The sequence below is a fragment of the Dipteris shenzhenensis genome, chromosome 11, assembly GCF_047967505.1.
Source record: "Dipteris shenzhenensis isolate YYH24624 ecotype China chromosome 11, Dip_SZ_1.0, whole genome shotgun sequence".
Classification (NCBI taxonomy): Eukaryota; Viridiplantae; Streptophyta; class Polypodiopsida; order Gleicheniales; family Dipteridaceae; genus Dipteris; species Dipteris shenzhenensis.
Genome location: NC_141606.1, coordinates 9,227,249 through 9,240,610, shown reverse-complemented (window position 1 = coordinate 9,240,610; position 13,362 = coordinate 9,227,249). Strand labels below are relative to the sequence as shown.

Below are 13,362 nucleotides of genomic sequence, written 5' to 3'. Positions count from 1 at the left end.
CAACATGTGGGAGTAATGGAGGCACATTAATGAAGGAGGACATTTAAGGAGGTAAGGGAAAATAGTGAGGGGAGGCAAAGTAATGGAGGTCAAATAAAGGGAATGAAGGGGGTTCGTTGTGTGGCAAAAGGGGGACATTAAAGATGGCAAAAGGAAATTGAACATGTGAGGTCAAATAAAGGGAATAAAGGGGGTTCGTTGTATCTTCCTAAGAGGGCTCACTTCTATAGAGATCATTATTGCTATTCTTTTCTTGGATATAATCTTTCCCCTTTGGGAAGGATTTGTGTAAATTTCTTGTCTCCCCTTTATCAACATGTAATTTGATCCTAGCTAAATATAGGCTTTATGCTAAAAACAACCTCACTCATGCACAAACGTAGCTTAAATAGCCTCAATGTGTAAAATTATCTAAGGGATACAAATATGTGCACTTGCTCTTCTAAGTTTCAGTCACTCAATTGCTAATATTTTAAAAAGGTATTCCTTTGATCATGTTATTTATTATGCCAAGTCACATCTACCCAATTATTAAATTTAGATTAAGTTCTTTGATGAGCCCATTAGCTTATGCACCATTGCTTGCTCCTTGTTGATAGATATTGATCTTGGACACTATTCTAGTAGGATTCCTTCTGGTTGATAGGTTTTTAACTTATACACTACTCCGATTGAGAGCTTAGAATTTGCACTCTTCATTTTGTATATGCATCTCTGCAAACATCCATCCACACAAAGACTCTAGCATTGGTTAGAATGTATCAAACAGCTTGCTTGCTAATTTGAGGTTCAAGCTTCATCAGATTTAGTGTGCACACACATGTGCACGCACGCTTTCCATGTCTTTTATATATATGGGATAAGTTAACAAAAAACAATGCGGAGCAGTAGCCATAATATGTGAGATGGCCAGCTTGTTTAATTTGATTCGCTGACCTCAAGACCAATTACCTGCTCCATTGCCAAATGTTTAAGGCAGCCCACAATTAATGTACTCCAAATGCAATCCCAAGGTAGCCAGACATGTGAGCTAGGGATAATGAAAAATCGTTTGTTCTGTTCTATCGATGATGTCAAGACCAATTACCTGCTCCATTGCCAAATGTTTAAGGCAGCCCACAATTAATGTACTCCAAATGCAATCCCAAGGTAGCCAGACATGTGAGCTAGGGACAATGAAAAATCGTTTGTTTTGTTCTATCGATGATGTCAAAGACCATTGAGCTTTAGCAAGGACAGATGTGAACAACAATCAACTCATTCACAATATTGGTCCTTGGGAATGCGAAGTAAAGGGAGACTAGCTGACAGGTTGCCTTCTCACCAAGGTTGAAATAATGAGAACCCAGAGAAAGCTTGCTAATCTGGCGGGCAACAGAAGTATGAGCTCAAGTGTTGCATTGAGGGGCCTATCATCAGGTAACAATCCCCTTCCCAAAATCCCCAGGGTGAACCCATCCATTGCCGTGGTGGTGAGAAAGTTGCCTCTCTTCACTGCTTCCACAATCACCCCAGCCACTTCATCCGTCGTCTGTGCCTTTTCCCTCTCAAACATAAACAATCTCTTCCAGAGAGGTGCTTCAGAATTGAACTTTACCACTGCCAAAACAGCTTGCATGAGCATGCCTTCTCTAATTGAGCATGAGGTAAAATCAAGAGGGAAGAAAGTATCATGCATGCTTAGAACGGTAAATCGCATTCCCAGGCAAATCAAGAGAGCGTATTTTATTCTCATCGTGCAAGCTGAATCAGGTAAATCATGATTCCACAGACGAGCTAAAATATGGGGAGCATATGTTTTCTAATCAACTAGACAAGTGAATGTTCCAGGAAAATCAAGAGTGTGATCAGAGAGCTGAATCAGGTAAATCATGATTCCACAGACGAGCTAAAATATGGGGAGCATATGTTTTCTAATCAACTAGACAAGTGAATGTTCACAGGAAAATCAAGAGTATGCTCTCTAATCATGGATGCCTGGACAGCTGAACCATGTTGCTGGGCAAATTTAAGAAACACTGGAATAGTATTTTACCGTGTTATGCAAATTAAGAGAGGTTAAGATGAGATGCGAGTACCTTCGTCTAGCATTGCAGTTTCTGTATACCCAGGAATCACCATCTGCACATTGATTTTGTCGGGTAGCAACTGCACCTTCAACAATTCTGCGAGTCCCTTCTGGGCGAATTTTGAAGCCATGTACGTATTGGCGCCACAAGCAAAGTACTACGGACAACAATGCATGGTAAAAGGACATCGCAATGTCGTGTAAGCTCGAATCGAAAAGACTGTTAAATATAGAACGCAGAGAATTGGGTTTTCTTGAATATCCTACCAGTGAGCTCAGAGAGTTAATGAAAACAATGGAGGTCGGATTTCTCTGACTACGTTGCTTCATCAAAGGCAGTGCGGCGTGAACAGGGTAAACACTACCCAGGAAATTGATCCGAAATTGGGCTTCCAACTCCGATACTGGAACTTGCTCAAGAAAGCCGCCCTTTGCAATTCCCGCGTTGCATATCAAAATGTCGATAGGTTTCCATTTGAAAGATTCTTTGATCGCGGTCGTGATAGCTGACGGACAAGCAACGTCCACGGACTGCAACCAGCCAAGCAAGCATCATGCAGTGGTTTACCAGCATCGCCACCTTTACATAGCTATGAAATCGCACTTCGTTTGCTAAGACATACTCTAATTAGAGAGACAGACAAGCGGTGTTTACATCACTAAAGTGGGCTACGAGACCACACAAGTGAGCATTCTTTCAACCAGACAACAAAGTGAGAAGAGGACAATCATGCAAGTTCCAGTAGCGTCACCTCCACGGGTGGACAGTGCCTTCTACAGCATCACGGACTCACGATTCAAAACGGCCGCCTGAAATTTTAGAGACGGAAGTTTGAACAGCACATTTTAACATCCTTGCGGCGAAGACAAGGGTGGGAAACTGGAAAAATTTCACGAAACTTAGGACGGTCACTAAGTTTTGTGTTTCTAGAAGTACGTCGTAAGGGAGCAAACAAAGGCATTCTAGCCGGGGGGGATACCAGGACAAACACTACTGGAAGTATCGCCTCAGGCATTGTTTCGAGATCCAGAAAGCAAGGCCAGAACAGGAGCTCACCTTGAGCAGAATACGGTTGCTAGAACAACCGACTTGCTCAATTAGTTCTTCACGAGCTTTGAGGAGGTTCTTTTCTGTCCTCGCCATCAAGGTGACGAAAGCTCCCTCGATGAGGCACCGTTTGGCGAGAGAGAAGCCAATCCCAGCGGAGCCCCCAGTGACGGCAACATGTCTGCCTTCGAGCGATGGGAAGAAGGGGGGTATACTTGATAGAAGTTTGAGGACTAGGAAACCCAAGAGCAGCGCAAAGCCGAGGATCAAAATGAGGGAGTCCATAGCTACGATCAAAGGGGAAGTGAGAAGTAATTGAATGGGAAGAAAAATAACAGATTCGGTGCGCTCAAAACGAGAGATAATCGAGCGCCGCCATAGCTGAGCTCGACGAAGAAGACGATGATGTTGGACACGAAGCTCTATTCACGAGCCTCGTAATTTGCCACCTTATTATTCGTTGTAGCCGATCCTTAATTTCACGGTTAGTTCCAATACATAATTAGTTTCTCCTGATTAGGTGAGCCTATATTAAATGCAAAAGTACCACATCTTCCCTTTCCCCCCCTCTCCCCTAATCAATGGCCCTCCCTTCCCCATCCCCCCTCGGACGTCTTCCCTTATCTCGTTGGTGAAATGCTTGTACTAGATTTTGCCACCTTTGTTGTTTTATCCATTGAGGGTTTTAGCGGGGCCCTTGGTAATAAGAGTGTCCCATCGGAAGAAAAAGTTTCCTTGCTTCCCTTTATCAAGTCAAAGGCCTCTTGTCTTATTCTTGCCTCTAATCTTGGCAATCCAAGAAAGTACTCATCATACTCAAGTAGAATTCGCCTTCATTGCCACGCTCCTTTCACTTTCTGACATCACCATGCTTGTTGTGCTCCTTGTAGCAATTAGACATCAGTCATGCAAGTCATGCAGTCATGTACTCTAAAGGTATTCTAATTAAAAATAGAATGCTAATTTGGGTCCGTTTCCCCAAAAGGAAAGAACATTGTATTAATGCTTGAGAAAAAACCAACCATACAAATCAACTATCCATGTGGCACTGATCATGGGAGAAAATCAAGAAAAGTGAGGGAATCTCAAAAATTAGGGCCAAAAGACAAGGTGGGTGGCTCTATAACCTACAAATGCCTCAATCTAAGATTGTGTAGAATAAACTTGGTTATAGAAACATGCATGCCTTTCATTGGTCATCCAAGAACCCATTGTCGCTCGCCCCCTTATAAGGTATAGATGATATCCTACCAAATTGCAATGAGGGAGGTTACTAGAGGTACCTACTAGCCTCCCATCACCCAACTACAATGGCCGATCTAGATGTTCCAATGAGTAATACTAGACACTATCTGCTATATGCTATCATCGAGTGAGGCTACAGGCTTCTACCGAGATGGAGGAATTAGGTCTTGTACCTCGATTTGCAAGACCCTCTTATCCAATAATCCTATAGGCTAACAAAACCATCTTGATTGAGAACGCGTGCCTATCAAACTAGTGAAGCCTTGCTGCATCCTTTGAGTACAAGCCACAATTCGAACGGTCCCCAACTATGTCTTCTGTACTATGGGGTAGCTCCATAGACAATGATATCATCTCAAGGTCTCTCCCTACATAACGATGGCACTTCCCATCTACTCACATTTGCTCTAACCACAAGTTAATGAGTAGTCCCTCGTTTTAAGAGAAATGTGTAATCTTCCATGGACGAGGGCTAGTCCACAGATATGACCAAAATTAGGTAATGATCTACTGGGGCACCTATTTCTCTACCTAATGTCCACACGACCATATTCAACTGCTATAGACATCGACCGATGTGTGGAGTGCACGAGAAGGACACTTCTATCATTCTCTTGCTCTAGAAGGCCAAGCCTACTTACTTGGATTCCATTATATCTCTCGAAGAACCATGAGTTATGTTTGTGCTTACCTTCGTCACTTAGAATGGTGTTTCTCATCCCATCTTCAACTTTGGTTTTTTTTTGGGGGTGTAAAATAAGGATTTTAAAGAAAAACCAACATACCTTTCTTGCAGGTGCTTTTGTACTTGTGTTGGCCTTGCTATTCTTTTCTCCACCATCGAACACTTGTTGTGGCCATGCACCTCAAGAATAGTCCATCCAATTAAACCAAGTGCTTTCATTGGTGTTGCACTACCTTACTCTCACCACATTATACTCAAGTGATACTCTTACAATAGGTACAACAAAATCAATTGGAACCAAATTATCTAATGCAAACTTTAAAAAGGGGTATGAGAATTTATATGTCATTTGTTACTTACCCATCATGCAAACTTAAGTCCTAATTGGTAGTAGTGAGAAGAGCAAGGTGAAGCTCTTGCTTTAGCTCATGCCCACCCTCATGCTTCTATTCTCCCTCCCCATGAGCCCATTGCAATATTGTATACTAGGCCATTCTTGGATGGTGACCCCTCCTTTTGTGTCCATCTAAGCTCATCAGGTTGCTTTCCCTCCTGAATAGCTTTGGCTATGTTTGAGCCTATGTGACATTGCCCAGGGTTGGATAGGGCTCTAGATATGCTTGTGTGGCAGTGGATTATGATTGTGGATCATCTTGGCCAGGGATGGACCATTGACCCAGTACTAATCATTTTGAGGTAGGACTCTTCTCAATGGTAGTTTTGGTTATATGAGGGACTTTGCAATCAGCCCCACAACTTAAAGGTAGAAAAGCTAGATGGGCTGAATTAATGTAAGAATATGATACACAATTGACATATTGAAAGGGGAAGTTCAATGTGGTAGCAGACTCTCTTAGCCGAATGCCAATTGTTAATGAATTGAGTTTTACTCAATTTCACAATAATTTCCTAGAGTCCTTAAAAGGGAAATGTGAGTTTGATCCTCACTTCTCTGAAATATGGAAAGCTATAAGAAATAGGGATCCAACTAGTCAAGAGGCTTTCACTAAGGAGTCACATGGAAATGGTGACACACCGAAAAAGAGAAGGTTCAAGCGGCCAAAGACTTTCTTGAAGATATGAATCAAATGCTTGAGTTAGCTAAAGATAGCATAAGAAGAGCTTAGGATAGAGTTAAGTGCCAAACATTCTGCTATAGGTTTTAGTCCATTCATGATGATGTATGGATTTCAACCAAGAGCCCCAATGGTAGTGGGACTCGAAAAAGAGAAGGTTCAAGCGGCCAAAGACTCTTTTGAAGATATGAATCAAATGCTTAAGTTAGCTAAAGATAGCATAAGAAGAGCTCAGGATACAGCACAAAGTTATGCAAACCCCCACCATCATAGAAGGCTGGAGTTTGAAGTAAATGAGAAAGTCTATCTTAAGATACCTAAATCTTCGGAATCTCTAAAGACTAGTAAATGTCTAAAGCTGTCTCCTAGATATTGTGTACCATTCACAATACTTAAGAGAATTGGAGAACTTGCTTACAAATTAGCCTTACCCGAGGGATGTAGAGTACATCTGGCTTTTCATGTAAGTAGGCTAAAAAGAAAGTTGGGAGATGGTGATAATCTCATTGGAAATGTCCTAGTTGAGCTCATTGAACCTGCATCTTTACCAGATGAGCCCAAAAGAATTTAGATAGACAAGAAAAAATAACATGACATACAATACGGCAAGAATGTCTAGTTAAGTGGAAAGATAGACCTAAAGAGAGTTCAACATGGGAAAGGGTAAGCAATCTCTAGAGGAGGTTTTCCAATTTTGTTTTCAAGGACGTAAACCATTCTTAACAAGAATGGAATGTTACATCTGTCATAATTATGTAAGTCTGAAGTTTGGTTATGGTGAGGCAGGAGACCAAGAGATATCGCAACGGTGGACACACACGAATGTCTAGGCAAAAAAGGTCTAGCATTACTGAGGGATGCCAAGAGGGGTCAAAGGGTAAGGTCCTTTGAAACGACACTTGACATCAAAAGGGATCCACATGGCATGCACTGGGTTCAGGGGAGGTTTCTTGAGAGAAGGCTCCACATGGAAAGTAGAAATAGAGAAGGAATTAGCAGACAGTTCATCTATGAAACAAGCAGGGAGCTCACAAGAAACCATGGCTGGGTGGAATTGGCAAAGTGAAGCCCTCCTTTGTTGTGACACATATGAAGCAACAAATCTGTGCTTTTGTTATGTACCTAGACACTAATTCTCAAATTAGCAGACTTAATTCAGAAGTAGGCTAATGTGGGACTAGAGAGCTTGAACACTAACAAAGGGCCAATTTGCTAATTTTAGCCATGACGCTTTTCATGTAGCAGGATTCTTTCTAAATAAGAGTGACCAATAATAATTTGGTGGTATTTGGACAATTTTTAGGATTAGATCTAAGAGGGCACTCTACAATTGGTATCATAGTAGCCCTCAACATAAAGGAATCATTGCAAGATATGCAAGTGAATGGTGCCATGCATGTTTTATATCTTTGTAAGGTGTTTCTCCAAGTTGTTTATTTCTCGTGAGGTAGGATGTAGAGGGTTCATTCATAAAATTTTGCTTGCGCCAAAGGGGTATAGAACATATAGGGTGGGAGTTTGCACTAGTTCTTCTAGATTGCTTTGTGTTGCTAGTTTATTTTATCTCAAAAAAAATCTTAGTAGAAGGTTGAGCATGTGGTTAGAACCACTTTGCACAACTTTAGTGAGGCCAGCTTCACAACTGTATGTGGATTTCTATAGTAGAACTCACCTAGAATATGCATGAGTCAAGGTTGATTACTGATGAATAATACATCAAGCACTATTGCCTTTGTTATGAGCTAATTGTAGACAGTTGTATAGAAGATTGCAAGCAATCAAGGCCGATTCACAGAGGTATCATTGCTACAATGCCGCTTAAGTGATTTGACTGGCTATATAGTGTTATAGGTTTGTAGTTATTCACTAGTTAGTAGGTTCTAGTCAAGCTACAGAGAGAAAGTAATTGAAGGGGATGTTGCTACAAATTGTGACTATTTTTGGACTCGTAATTGATGCTTTTGGATAGGCCCTATACGAGGCTTTAGGATTCAAAAGTCAAAAGATTGGTTTTAGCAGGTTTTCCTATATTCTAGAGGTTGATTTCCCTCTTTTTGTGGATTTCTTTAAGGTGTGTTTTCTCAAAAAGAACACAGAGCCTAAATTTTAGGGATGGTAACCCCCTCTATCGAATACCCTATACAATCCTAGCTACCCACCACAATGACTGCCAATTACCCTTAGCAATTGCAAGCTAGTGGCACAATAATTTGCCAATCAATTGTATATTGAATAAAAGCAAACATAAATAGGCAACCCTTGCTTAGGTATGCTGGTGGTCGTTATTTGGTGGAGATGAAGGGTCTATTATTTTTCAAAGTTAATTTTTCAGCTTGTTTGGATAAGTAGTCTCCCCTCCCATCACAATTGTTTGTTTGGATAATTAGTCTCCCCTCCCATCACAATTGTGGGATTTCAACCCACAACATCACACTTCTCTTGTCTAGACCACCTTACTAGTTATACCACTTCTCTTGTCTATACCACTTCACAAGCTTCATTTGGTGACAAATTTGTCATGTTATAAATTATGTATTAATAATCACCTACATTTGTAATGCTTACTTATCCTCCATCTCCATCTCCACCTCTAGATCCACCTTCTCTTCCCCCATCCCCTCCTCCTCCACTTTGACTGAATACTTCTCCTCCTCCTCTCCTCAACATCCAATGCCCCCTTCTCTAATTATGAGAGTCTAGTTCCCCTAAAGGTGGAAGAGTTTTGGACCCTTTATGATTGTAAGACCAATAAATTTGAACTTTGAGCCATATCCCCATCCTCATGTATGACAAATACTACCTTAATAAATATTTACATATGTATGCATGTATGTGTGTACATACAACATATAATTTGTATAATTTATCATATATCATATATTCATATAACACATACTATGTGAATTATTATATACATAAGTTATATACAAATGTTTATGTATATAGGTATTAACATATATATACATATTGTTTGTTTATAACATATGTAATATAATTTTGTCTTTAAAAGTGTGAGTGCATGCATGCATGCATGTATGTATGTATGCATGTATGCATGCATGCATGCATGCATGTATGTATGTATGCATGTATGCATGCATGTTTGTATGTATGCATGCATGCATGCATGTGTGTGTGTATGTATGAATGAATGCATGCGTGCGCGAACATGCACACACACACACACACCCCGTCCCCTTACATAGAAAAACTTTTGCCCTGGGATATAAGGCTTTGATGGGAATTGACTATATAAGTATCTCAAATAATGGGATGTGCCTCTAATATATAATTTCATGGAGGACTAATGGGATGTGCCTCTAATATATAATACCATGGAGGACTAATAATTAGACACTGGGATTCATAACGAGATAAATATGTAGTACTATGGAGGACTAATAACCGGTGTATGAATCAAGTACTCTAAGTGGACCATTGTTATGCAAGACTGCCAACAAGTAAGTATCATGGGAATAGACGTGTCGATTAGATCACAACATGGATTATCAACTTTCCCTTATGAACAACATTTTGAGGGTCCATACTAATCAATTGTTGGACAGTTATGGGATCAATAATTGAGTTTGAAATATGATGTATGCTAATGAGTTTGATGAATTGTTTGATAGTTATGGGATCAATAATTGAGTTTGAAATATGATGTATGCTAATGAGTTTGAAAACATCCAAGTCAATAAAGAAGTTTGGGGAAAAAATGCAAACATTTTGGAACATCTCTAAACGTTAGAAATTTTTAGAAAAGAGCAAGAAAATGCATGTGAGGCATACATGCTATGTCCTCTTGATTTTTATGGGCAAGAACAAAGCCGAGTAGGGACCTATCATAGTTTGAGGACACTTTAGACATGGAATAAACATTTAATAGTAGTAAATACTTTAGTCCAACATTCATCACAGAGGACTTAAACGTCATAGTTACTCCACAGCTAAGGAGTTGTATCTTCCAAATCATTTCTTTAAGTGGCAGTAGATGATGATTCTAGAAATCCAAATGTTTCATATAATGTTCAAAGCCATTTTATTTCAAGAAACAAAGTTTTCTTGAAGCACTAATTCAGTGCCTTGTTAATTTTCCTCCCATGGTCAGCATAGCTCTGAGAAACTTACCTTCTTTATTTCTCAATTCATTTTTGAATGTCGATACAAATCATATTCTTGGTAGCATGCTTATTTCTCATAAAGCTTGAATGATGATGAAATTTTTTCTTCATCAAGGGTTTCTTTTGTATCAATGCTCTAGTGCTGCAAAGCTTACCAAAGAGGTTGATATAGGAGATGCCAAGATGCCACATGTACATCGGACATCTTCTAAATACGTCAAACATTTTAGGCCGGTTGGAGGGCAGAATGACTAAGCACACTTAGAATGACTCTAAGGGTCCCACCTAGCCCTTTTGCTATGCCCATTCCAAGCTTGAACAAGAAATTTCTTCCAGCCATAGTCACATTCTCTTAACATTGCAAAATCCTACCAATGAGCGTAAGACTCATAACGGATTCTTTGCTCCTAGACTCTTACATGCATATTCAAGTAGGTCTACTTTTCAGACAAAGTTTGAAATGCTGCAAGTCTTAATAATTGGTCATAGTAATATCTTAATAAATGGTCATAGTAATGTCTTAATAACTGGTCATAGTAATGTCTTAATAAATGGTCATAGAAATGTCTTAATAAATGGGCATAGCAATGTTATGTTTGAAACTCTAGTAGGTCTTAATAAATGGTCATAGTAATGTTATGTTTGAAACTCTGCATAGAAATTCTCCTAGCTCCATCTCATAATTCTCATGTTTGACCAAGAACTAAGGTTTAGGTGAAAAGTGATGTCATTGAAATGGCAGCATCTTATTTATCATACCAACAAATGAAAGCAAGCAGACGACTCCTTTCATAACCATTTCCTGAGGCCCTTTTCTTTGTTCTCTTCTATTATTAGAAACTCTTTTCTTCTCCTCATCTCAATAATGATATTAGAGAACTAATGTCTTTTATTGCGGCCTTCTTGCATTTTGATAGGTAGACAAGGGACTTCTAGATATATCTAGAATAATCCTCCCCAAGGACTTTCACGTGTCATGGTATAGCACCACATTATGTTGGCAGGCAATGAGCTTACTACTATAAAATATTCTTGCAAGTGGTTGAATATGATTTGAAGGCTTTGAAGACCTATTTGACAATCAGTGTCAAGATGGAGGAGTGTTACTAGCCAACCTTTAGGGTTCTTCAAAACTTAACTGATGTCTGATGCACACTTGAAGTGATGCCTAAGGTATTTTCTATTACGGTGAGATGTCATCAATCATGCAACTTGACAAAATAGAAGGGACTAGAGTGCAAAGTCCCTCCTTGAGCACTCTTGTAGTACCCATTGGATGTAGGACAAGATTAAGGCTTTTCAATCCCACTAATCCAGATTCGATAGGTGTAGTGCTAGAGCTAGTAGCCAATTAAGGTAAAATTTTAAGAATTCAAGGGTGCCAATGACAAAGACCCATACAGTAACTTGCAAGTTTTTTGTGAGTATTCCATATACAAGGTCCCATGACCAAGGAAGAGTATATGAACTACTTTCCTTGCACCTTGGCCAAGACCACTCACCACCTCTAGTCCATCTTGGCCAAAATCAATCAGCATTTGCAATGGTTATTTTGTTGATTGGCAGTAGATATCCAAGGCAATCCGTAGAATGTTTGGGCTAGAAATCAATGAAGAAGGAGTCCTCACCAAACTTAGTGATTTGAAGACGAAATAGAATGAATCTATTTAGGATTTTGTGTTAACAATGTGGTGCCTCATTAATCAAATGAGAAAACTGCTAGATGACAAGTCACTTCTTGCCTTGTTAATGAAGGAATGCACTCAATTACACTTGTGATCTCTCGAGTTTGTTAATCCAATTAAGACATTTGAAGAGCTACATGTGTTTATGAGAGATTGTGACACCTTATCCATGCCTTTGCATTATCAAGAGTGGATTTGATGTACATGATGTTGTGGAAAGCATTCCTATCCGTTGAGATGGTTCCAGTGATCATGTTATGGCTTAAGCATTTTTGGAAGATGTTCTTTTTTTATTTATTTTTTCTTTGTTTCCTTATTTTCTTGATGCACCACATATCCTTTTGGACATGGACATGGATGTGTATGATGTGTTTGCAATCCTCTACCTCCTCAAGCAAGATTTATCCAAGATAACTTGGAAGGTTAGAACCTTTTCCCACTCTACAATATGAGGAATTAGTTGCACATGTCTGTTGATTGCCATTATGTATCTTGGTTTTATGTTTCAAATTTTAATGCAGTAATGTATTTCTATCATCTTAAGCATCAAATGTCTTTCATAATGTTTTATTCAAAATAACAAATCATAAATAGCCTTATGGACATGAAATTTCATCTTTCAGGCAATTTCCCATGGCTTGCAACCAAAAATTAAACTTACATGGCGGTAGAGTAGTAGCTAAGAATGGCCTAGATTATCATATAGTGGTTTGATTGCCCACTAATTTCTACTAGACTATTGTTGTAAGCACTATTTTGGAGACACATTGAACTACTCAGTCAATTGCGTTGCTACACAAACTACTATTTTTGTAGTTGTTTTGTTTTGGGGAAGCAACATTGGCTAGAAGGCTTCAATCACATTGCCATTTGTTTGGACGATTTGCTTCTAGCTACAACATTGAAACTGATCATCATTTTATCCATCAAGGAGACCTCCTATTGCTATAATCAACATCTTTCCTTGGAGTTTTACAATCTATCTATTGTTGTCTTCAGAGAAGTAAAGCTACACTGGCATTTGTTTGGAAGATTTTCTTCCAACTACAACATTGAAACTAATCATCATTTTATCCATCAAGTAGACCTCCTACCACTACAATCAATATCTTTCCTTGGAGTTTTACAATCTATATGTTGTTTTCTTCAGAGAAGTAAAGCTATATTGCTATTGTCTTCAAAGAAGTACATCTACTCAAGCATTTCTAAATTCACTACTATACTATACCTCTATTTTGGAGGATTTTTGCCTCAAAATCCTACCCAAATGCATGACAAAATTCTATTGTGAAGTGTCACCATCTTTGGAGACAATTTTGCCTCTATTTTGCACCAAAAATAGTGCAAATTTTGGGCTTTTTAGTTCTATGAATGCTTAGTCTTTTTTTTAAAGATGGTTGTTGGACACCTGCAACAACAAGTCAAAATTCA

At 39.2% G+C, this 13,362-nt stretch overlaps 1 protein-coding gene across 1 annotated transcript; it reads right to left on the bottom strand.

Moving 5' to 3' along the window:
• Positions 1–1,096: 1,096 nt before the first annotated feature.
• On the bottom strand, positions 1,097–3,519 carry LOC147896592 (uncharacterized). Its single transcript, XM_087381829.1, has 4 exons — positions 3,126–3,519; positions 2,336–2,599; positions 2,079–2,226; positions 1,097–1,599 (listed from the first exon to the last, which is right to left on the bottom strand). Exons 1-4 carry the CDS (start codon positions 3,399–3,401, stop codon positions 1,301–1,303), a joined length of 987 nt encoding a protein of 328 aa, XP_087237955.1. The 5' UTR covers positions 3,402–3,519; the 3' UTR covers positions 1,097–1,300.
• Positions 3,520–13,362: the final 9,843 nt, after the last annotated feature.

Coding starts and splice junctions, on each gene's coding strand:
- LOC147896592 (XM_087381829.1), bottom strand. CDS start 3,401: ATGGACTCCCTCATTTTGATCCTCGGCTTTGCGCTGCTCTTGGGTTTC. Junction 2,600..3,125: donor GCAACCGTATTCTGCTCAAG/GTGAGCTCCTGT, acceptor GGCTGGTTGCAG/TCCGTGGACGTTGCTTGTCC. Junction 2,227..2,335: donor TTAACTCTCTGAGCTCACTG/GTAGGATATTCA, acceptor TGTTGTCCGTAG/TACTTTGCTTGTGGCGCCAA.